At 50.9% G+C, this 8830-nt stretch overlaps 1 protein-coding gene across 3 annotated transcripts; it reads right to left on the bottom strand.

Moving 5' to 3' along the window:
* Positions 1-1750: 1750 nt before the first annotated feature.
* Positions 1751-8770, bottom strand: RITA1 (RBPJ interacting and tubulin associated 1). Of its 3 annotated transcripts, none has more exons than XM_055238324.2 (4): positions 8424-8564; positions 8129-8260; positions 7390-7755; positions 1751-2812 (listed from the first exon to the last, which is right to left on the bottom strand). In XM_055238324.2, exons 3-4 carry the CDS (start codon positions 7689-7691, stop codon positions 2302-2304), a joined length of 813 nt encoding a protein of 270 aa, XP_055094299.1. In that variant the 5' UTR covers positions 7692-7755; positions 8129-8260; positions 8424-8564; the 3' UTR covers positions 1751-2301. The 3 variants fall into 3 exon arrangements, with proteins under 3 accessions (XP_055094299.1, XP_063470618.1, XP_055094298.1); XM_063614548.1 differs by having other exon boundaries at positions 8129-8252; positions 8424-8522; XM_055238323.2 differs by lacking the exon at positions 8129-8260 and having other exon boundaries at positions 8424-8770.
* Between the last annotated feature and the right edge of the window lie 60 nt (positions 8771-8830).

Here is an 8830-nt window from a genome sequence, read left to right as displayed (position 1 = left end):
TATCGAGTAGCTGGGATTACAGGCATGCGCCATCATGCCTGGCTAATTTTTGTATTTTTAGTAGAAACAGCATTTTGCCATGTTTACCAGGCTAGTCTCAAGCTCCTGACCTCAAGTGATCCAGCCACCTTGGCCTCCCAAAGTGCTGGGATTACAGGCGTGAGTAATCATGCCCAGCCAGGAAAGAGAGGTATTTCTGGCCTATGTCTGTGGAAACAAAGGGGAAGATGGCAAGGCAAAAGAGAGATGGATGTTTCAGGAAAAACTGAGGTGGGCGTGAGTAACTAATTCTTTTGGAAAGTTCCAGGAAGCTTAAACATTCTATGTGTTTAAAATGCACATTGCATCTGGGCGAGGTGGCTCACACCTGTAATCTCAGCACTTTGGGAGGCTGAAGCGGGAGGATCACTTCAGGCCAGGAGTTTGAGACCAGCCTGGACAACATAGTGAGACTCGTGTCTCTTTTTTTTCTCTTTTCTTGTTTCTTACTGGAAGGAATGAAATCCCTCTCTACAATTTTTTTTTTTTTTTTTGAGATGGAGTCTCGCTCCATTGCCCAGGCTGGATGGAGTGCAGTGGTGCAATCTCGGCTCACTGCAAGCTCCGCCTCCTGGGTTCACACCATTCTCCTGCCTCAGCCTCCCGTGTAGCTGGGACTACAGGCGCTCACCACCACACCCAGCTAAGTTTTTGTATTTTTAGTAGAGACAGAGTTTCACTGTGCTGGCCAGGATGGTTTCGATCTCCTGACCTCGTGATCCGCCCGCCTCGGCCTCCTAAAGTGCTGGGATTACAGGCATAAGCCACCGCGCCTGGTCCAAAAAAATTTTTTTATAAAGTTAGCCAGGCATGGTGGCGCATGCATGTAGTCCCAGCCACTCAGGAGGCTGAGGGGGAGGATGGCTTGAGCCGGGAGGTCAAGTCAGCAGTGAGCTATGATCGCACCACTGCACTCCAGGCTGGGCAAGGAAACGAGGCCCCATGTCTTAAAAAACAAAACAAAAAAAAGAAACACCAAAAACAAACAAACATACACATAAACAAACAAAAAACAAAGCATGTTTGCATGAGAGCGCAGCTGGCCTGCCTGACCCCACAGGCGTTTCCGTGTCACTGGTCCTGGGCACTGCAGGTCTCCCTCCCCAGCACTGTCCACTCTTCCCTGCCCCAAGGCAAACGTACCAACCAGATGATGTGGCTTCCAACTGGACTCCCTAGAATCCTGGAGCCTCCTGGAGGTGGCTTACAGGAAGACGGGGGCAAGGAGAGGCCCAGAGCCCAGCCCACACTGCCCAATCTGGGTGCAATTCCATCTGCGCAAAGGCTTTGTTGCTTTTCCTAAGTCCTGGGCTGCATCCTAAGTGCTCTGCAGACGCACATGTCACTATCTGGCTTTCTTGGACCCTCCACTTGGCAAAGTCCTAGCCATTGTGTTTTATTTCCCACCTTAACACACACATACACACACACACACACAAACTTAAAAACAAAACTAAAAAAATACTATCGTCTGTATTCTGAGCTCAGGAAGAGCCGGCCAACCACAAGTCAGTGGCATTAGCCAGAAGCCGATGGGAGGAAGAGTCCAGCGCTTCCTGAAGCCCCAGGTTCCCAAACTTCAGTCACCCACTCACCACTGTCATGTTGTCTGCCACATCCTTGTACTATCTGTTGTATTTAACTTTGTTATTTAAATCAACTCAGGCCTAACAATGGCCTTTACCCTAAGGGGGAAAAAAAGTGACATTCATGGCTTTGATGAGCTGATCTATTTAGTACATGAAAATAAACACAGAAGCATATTAAGATGAAACAGTGTTCACTCACAAATCTCCCAGTTGCCCTTGTGTTCCCCAGGCTTCACACACAGCCTGGGAAAACTCCTCTAGGGCTTGCAGACTCAGTTGGGAACTAATCCTGAACAGGATGCTTGGCTTGAAGGGAGAAGAGGGGACCCTCCAGGTTGGCAATCACACCGTTTATTCGCACTTGGCAGCAAGACAATGGATGATGTGGGAGGTGCCAGGCCCCTGGGTTGGCACTAATTTGGAGTATGGTTGAGACAGGGCTGGAGAGAGGCATCTTAGAGGTGGCCCCCAAATCTGCAACCGGGCGAAAAAGGCAAGAATCGACTAGAGATTGTCAGGATAAAGGGAGGTGCTGCCCACCCCTGCTATGTCTGTCTGCCCCCACAGGGGCTTCTTTAATACCTAGGGTTCCCTGGGTGATGAATGTCCTCCTACCCTGGCAAGGGGCCATACCTGTCGCCGTGGCCCCATAGACAACCCTGATGAAAGAGTATCATTTCCAAGGGGGCTTTGGTTTCTGGTTGGCCCTACCTCGTCGTGGGGTAGATGGCACTGAAATGCTAACTGAGCGAGCCCTGGAAGTCACCAAGGGGCTCCGGAAGGTCACCCCTGACGTGGAAGGCCTAAGATCCTGAGGCCCATTTGTGCGGGGGGCACTGCTGGCTGGATGACCAGTGCTGGGGACATTCAGGTGAGTGAGGGAATGGGAAAGTCCCCGCCTCAGGGGGTGTGAAGAGTGTAACCCATCCACGGATAACTTCTGGGAGTCTGCTGCCGGCCCTGGCTCTGTCTTGGAGGGACCAGCTGGGTGAATGGCTCGCAGTGGTGCCTCCCTGGGGTGGGGCGAGTGGCTACCCCTGGGGGTAGCTGGTGGCGTCCACAAGAGAGCACGGAGCTTTGCGGCATCCCCCTTCGCCATCCGCGGCGGGGCCCCGAAGCTGGTGCCTTCAGATCGGGAGCCAAAGAGCGACTCATCACAGTAAGACGGGGTGTGGCTGATCGGTCTGGCAAAGGGAAGATAAACGCCATGAGCTGGGGGATGAACAACCCCTCAAAACTTTAACAGCTATCCCACCCACCCTGGGATGGCAGCAGCAGAGGAGGGTTGCCTGCAGATCCCAGGAGTCCCTGTCTCCCAGTCTGAAACCTACAGCGAGGCCACAGCCTTCTGAGGCACCACTGCCCCTGGTCTCCACTGATTTTCCCCTGCGAAACATCCACTGCCCCTGCATCCTGACCCCATTCGCAGGCATGTGCCCCAGGCCTGGACAATTTGCATATTCCATCCTCCTGGCCACATGGATTGGTTCAGGAATGGCCAGATGACCCAAGCCTGTCCAATCAGAATCTGCCTTAGGACCTTTGCAGAAACTACTAGGAAAGAGATGTTTTTCTGCCACCTGACTTTACTTCTTGCTAAGCTGATAGGATGTCAGCCCAAAGCAGCTTGTGGCCATCTCCTTCCAACTGGAGATTGAAGGGCACGCAAGGAAAAGCAGCACTAAGGTGGAGACAGACAGTTCCAGCCACAGTTTGGGCCCCTGTTACAGGAGCCCCAAATGCCTTCTCCTGGGGAAGCCAGTTTGAATAAGTTTTCTGTCACTTGCAATTGAGAGTCACAATTAGTATAACCTTAGTCTTTATAGCCTCCACTTTTTCTTTTCTTTGAGAGACACGGTCTCACTCTGTTGTTCAAGTGGAGCGTAGTGACACAGTCACAGATCACGGCAGCCTCAAATTCCTGGGCCCAAGCAATCCTCTCACCTCGGCCTCCCTAACAGCTGGGACTACAGGCACAGTGCCATCAAGCCCAGCTAATTTTTTTGTTTTTGATTTTTAGTAGAGATCAGATTTATGTTGCTCAGGTTGGTCTTGAATTCCTGAACTCCAGCAGCCCCCTGCCTTAACCTCTCAAAGTGTTAGGATTACAGGAGTAAGCCACTGTGCCCATTTTCTTTTCTTTCTTTCTTTTTCTTTTTTTTTTCTGAGGCAGAGTAGACAGTCTCTCGCTCTGTCACCCAGGCTGGAGTGCAGTGGTGCGATCTCAGCTCACTGCAACCTCCACCTCCTGGGTTCAAGCGATTCTCCTGCTTCAGCCTCCTGAGTAGGCGGGATTACAGGCGTGTGCCACCATGCCCGGCTAATTCTTGTATTTTTAGTAGAGACAGGGTTTCACCATGTTGGCCAGGCTGGTCCTGAATTCCTGACCTCATGATCTACCCACCTCGGCCTCCCAAAGTGCTGGGATTACAGTCAAGAGTCACTGCGCCCGGCCTCTTTTTTTTTTTTTTTTTTTAAAGATACAGGGTCTCACTCTGTCACCCAGGCTGGAGTGCAGTGGCGCAATCATAGCTCGCTGCAGCTGCGAACTCCTGAGCTCAAGTAATCCTCCCACTTCAGCCTCCAGAGTAGCTGGGACTACAGGTATGAGCCACCATGCCCTGCTAATATTTTTATTTTTATTTATTTATTTTTTATTTTTATTTATTTATTTATTTTTGAGACGGAGTCTCGCTCTATTGCCCAGGCTGGAGTGCAGTGGCGCGATCTCGGCTCACTGCAAGCTCCGCCTCCCGGGTTCACGCCATTCTCCTGCCTCAGCCTCCCAAGTAGCTGGGACTACAGGCACCCGCCACTGCGCCCAGCTAATTTTTTGTATTTTTAGTAGAGGCGGGGTTTCACGTGTTAGCCAGGATGGTCTCGATCTCCTGACCTTGTGATCTGACCGTCTCGGCCTCCCAAAGTGCTGGGATTGCAGGCATAAGCCACCGCGCCCGGCCCTAATATTTTTATTTTTTGTAGAGACAGGGATCTCACTATGTTGCTCAGGCTGGTCTCAAACTCCTGGGCTCAAGCAATCCTCCCACCTCAGCCTCCCAAAGTGCTGGGACTACAGGCCTGACTCAGCCTGCCTGGCCTATTTTTTTTTTTTTTTAATTCAACATATACTTATGGCATACCTGCAAGATTCCATGCCCATAGTTTTTGGCCAGGACTGAAAGTGCTTCTATCCCCAAACTGCAAGTCTTTGAAAGGGCAACCTTTTGCCACTTGGTTTAGCTGCTCAAACCACATTGGCTAATGCCTGTATATGTCTGGTGCCAAGGTTTTTGCTCAATAACTTCTCTACCTCTTATGCAACCCCTCACTTGACACCCTCTACCTGTTGGCATCCAGAAGAAAATTCCATCCTCCAGGTGAGCAGGGAGTTGTCACCTCCCTTTCCATGGACACCATACTTCCGTTAATGCAGCCTATCTTTACCTCAGTGTTTTCAGCCATGTTGTAGGTATCAGTGTTGCTAATCTCCACCTGACCCTGCCTTGTCTACAGAACTGGCAATAACTGATTCTTGTTTTTATAATAGGCATCATTCCCATTCTCATTTCATTTCTCTCATCAGAAATATGTCCCTGTGGCTCAGAATGAACCCTGAATTTAGTTGGCCAGTTCTTATGGACTGAATTGTGCCCACCCAAATTCGTATGTTGAAGCCCTAACCCCAAATGTCTCTACACTTGGCCTTAATTATTTAGATTAATTAAAGGTAATTAAGGCTGGCCAGACATGGTGGCTCACACCTGTAATTCCAGCACTTTGGAAAGCAGAGGCGGGAGAACTACTTGAGCTCAGGAGTTCAAGACCAGCCTGGCCAACACAGTGAAACCCCGTCTCTACTAAAAATACAAAAATTAGCTGGGCATGGTGGGGTGCACCTGTAATGCCAGCTACTTGGGAGGCTGAGGCAGGAGAATTCCTTGAACCCGGGAGGTGGAGGCTGCAGTGATCTGAGATGGTGCCACTGCACTCCAGCCTGGGCGACAGAGCCAGACTCCATCTCAAAAAAAAAAAAAGGTAATTAAGGCTAAATAATGTTATAAGGGTGGGGGATCCTAATCCAATAGAACTGGTGTCCTTATGAGAGGAAGAGACACCAGGGGTGTGTGTGTATACAGAAAAGGCCCTTGCATATAATTGAAGGATTAAAAAAAAATGAGAAAAGGCCCTATGATGACACTGTGAGAACGTGGCCAACTGCAAGCCAAGGAGAGAGGCCTCAGGAGAAACCAAACCTGCCAACACCTTGATCTTGGGCTTCCAGCCTCCAGACTGTGACAAAATAAATTTGTGTTGTGGCCGGGCGTGGTGGCTCATGCCTGTAATCCCAGCACTTTGGGAGGCCGAGGCAGATGGATCACCTGGTCGGGAGTTCAAGATCAGCCTGACCAAAATGGAGAAACCCCATCTCTACTAAAAATACAAAATTAGCCAGGCATAGTGGCGTAATCCCAGCTACCCGGGAGGGTGAGGCAGGAGAATCGCTTGAACCTGGGAGGCAGAGGTTCAGGTGAGCTGAGATGGCTCCATTGCACTCCAGCCTAGGCAACAAGAGTGAAACTCCGTCTCAAAAAAAAAAAAAAAAAAAAAATTAGTCAGGCATGGTGGCATGTGCCTGTAGTCCCAGCCACTTGGGAGACTGAGGCAGGAGAGTCGCTTGAACCTGGGAGGTGGAGGTTGTGGTGAGCCAAGATCGTGCCACTGCACTCCATCCTGGGCAACAGAGCGAGAGTCCATCTCAAAAAAAAAAAAAAAAATGTGTTGTTTAAGCCACCCAGTCTGTGGTATTTTGTCACGGTGGCCCTAGGCAACTACTGTGCTAACCTTCTGTGTCTTTGTCCAAACCACTGATAACAATAAACAGGACAGAGCCCTGTGGCTCACCACTAGACACCTCCCTCCAGGCTGATATTAATCTGAAAAAGTCCAAATCATCTAATTCTAATCTAATTAATTAACAACAATAACGATTTGCATTAGTTCCTATTTTTCTAACCAGTTCATAAAAGTTTTCAATTTTTTTTTTTTTTTTTTGAGACAAGGTCACACTCTGTCACTCAGGCTCGAGTGCAGTGGCATGATCTCGGCTCATTGCAATCTCTGCCTCCTGGGCTCAATGGATCCTCCCACCTCAGCCTCCCGGGTAGCTGGGAGTATAGGCGCACACCACCACACTTGGCTAATTTTTGCATCTTTTGTAGAGACACAGTTTCACCATGCTGCCCAGGCTGGTCTCAAACTCCTGAGCTCAAGTGATCCCAAGTCAACCTCCAAACGTTCTGGGATTACAGGCATGAGCTACCCCACCCGGCCAAAACCCATTTTCAAAATGACTTCAGAAACACCACATCTATGTCATTTCAAGGATCGATCACATTAATATTAATAACCTTATGCAAATTTCTCTGTGATCTTATGCATCAGCTGACTCCTTTGGGCCTCCAATACCCAGTTTGTGACATTTGGGGATAGGGAGTCCACCATCACAACCATCAACACTACCATTTATTGACAGCTTTCTAAGTACTAGGTTACTGTGCGAAGCACTGCAGACCCCTCTCTCATTTAATCCATCAACAATCCCCCTAGGTAGGAATAATTGGTCCTATTTTCCACATGAGTAAACTGGCTCAGAGAGGTCAAGATGCTTGCCCAAGGTCACAGAGCAGGTGAACACCAGAGCTGTAACTGGAATCCAGGTGGCTGCACTGAGTACAGGATTTGTACCTCCCTACCCCATTACCTGTATTTGTTCTTCTTTCTTGGTGTGAGGGTCGGGGTGCTGCCCCTTGAGGGGGTGGTCTCACAGCTCCCCTTTGCCCCCAAGGCCTTCGATGCCTCCTTGCCCACGCCTCTGGTTCTGTCAGCCTTCTCCACCCAGGGTGGGTCGAAGTCTGGTGGGGTAGGCCGGGTGCCTGCTGGGCTGCCAAACAGAGTCTCATCCACATATGACGTCCTGGCCTTGACCCGGTAGCCACCTTGGCAGCGGTGCTGAAGGCGGAGGGTCTGCATCCCACTGACGGCCAGCTCCACAGGGGTCTTCATGCTGCCTGTGGTCCCTGGTGACAGCAGGTGTGCTCTGCCGGCCAGGTGCTTCTTCCCAGGTTCCCTGTGAGAGGAGGCCAGAATAGCATCCCTGAGCCACAGCAGTGCTAATGGAGGAAGACCGGTAGTGTCTGAAGTTCTTATCCCAAGGGTTTAGTTCTCTCTCAACCAGTCTCTCAAAGGGGAGCTGTCAACTTCAGGGGGCATTTTGGGAATTTCTTTGGCTTTTTTTTAGTTGTCATAATGGTGGTGAAAGTGGGGCTACTGGCAATTATTTATAGAATGACTCTGGGGGTGAAGGAGAGATGACACCTGTGCCTATTTAGGCACCAACCAGAAAACACACTACGGTGGTAGGGGAGACAGGCACTTTCCTATATCCTATGTGTACTGATGGGGGTGGGGGCAATGACAGCCAGCGTGGATCCCATGCCTACCTCCTGCAAAGAGCTTTACAAGTATTGTTTCATTTAATCCTCTCAACAGCACTGTGAAGTAGCTTCGAATTTGTCCATTTTACGGATCACAAAACTGAGGTGAAGTCACATGTGTAGGTCACACCTATAAAGCTAAAACGGTGGAAGTGAAATCTGAGTCCAGAGCTTGTGTACTTGGCTACAATGCTATCAGGAGATCACCGCCGCCCCCACCGCCCCACATTCTGCCACTCCCAAATCAATGACTCGATTAAAAAGTGTCCGAGGTCCCTACATTTTTGAGCTGTTCTCCTACCTGAGCATCTTGGCTCGTAGGCATCGGGGTCCTCAGGGACCCCTCCCCGCACCTTCTTCCCGCCAGTTCTGGACCCGTCCGCGAGGGAGCGGGGGCGCGCGGTGCATCCGGGGTCCGCGTCAATCTGCAGCCCGGACTGCCTGGGGCCCCGGACCCCTGGCCGTCCCGGGGCACCGCGCGCGGACCGACTCACCCGAGGAGCTGGCACAGGTTACGTGTGAGCGGCTCGCGCATCCAGAAACCCAGAACCTAGCACCTAGCACCCAGCAACCAGGGAGCAGCCAGCAGCACTGCGGACGCGGCCCGGACCATTCGCGCCCGGGGATGGGGGGAGTCCGCCCAGGGGCGGGCGCCACGCTCCTGACGCCCAGGAAGTTCCTAAACACAGAGAGGAGGCCTCTGGTGCC

The sequence above is a fragment of the Symphalangus syndactylus genome, chromosome 13 (genome assembly GCF_028878055.3).
Source record: "Symphalangus syndactylus isolate Jambi chromosome 13, NHGRI_mSymSyn1-v2.1_pri, whole genome shotgun sequence".
Classification (NCBI taxonomy): Eukaryota; Metazoa; Chordata; class Mammalia; order Primates; family Hylobatidae; genus Symphalangus; species Symphalangus syndactylus.
Note: the sequence above shows the minus strand (reverse complement) of the source record. Positions and strands in the feature narration are given on the sequence as shown.

What these genes read in the sequence shown, in the direction of transcription:
- RITA1 (XM_055238323.2), bottom strand. An exon ending in AGAAAGAAGAACAAATACAG is followed by an intron (nt 2,813 to 7,389) that starts GTAATGGGGTAG and finishes TCCCTTTGCCAG; the next exon opens with ACCGATCAGCCACACCCCGT.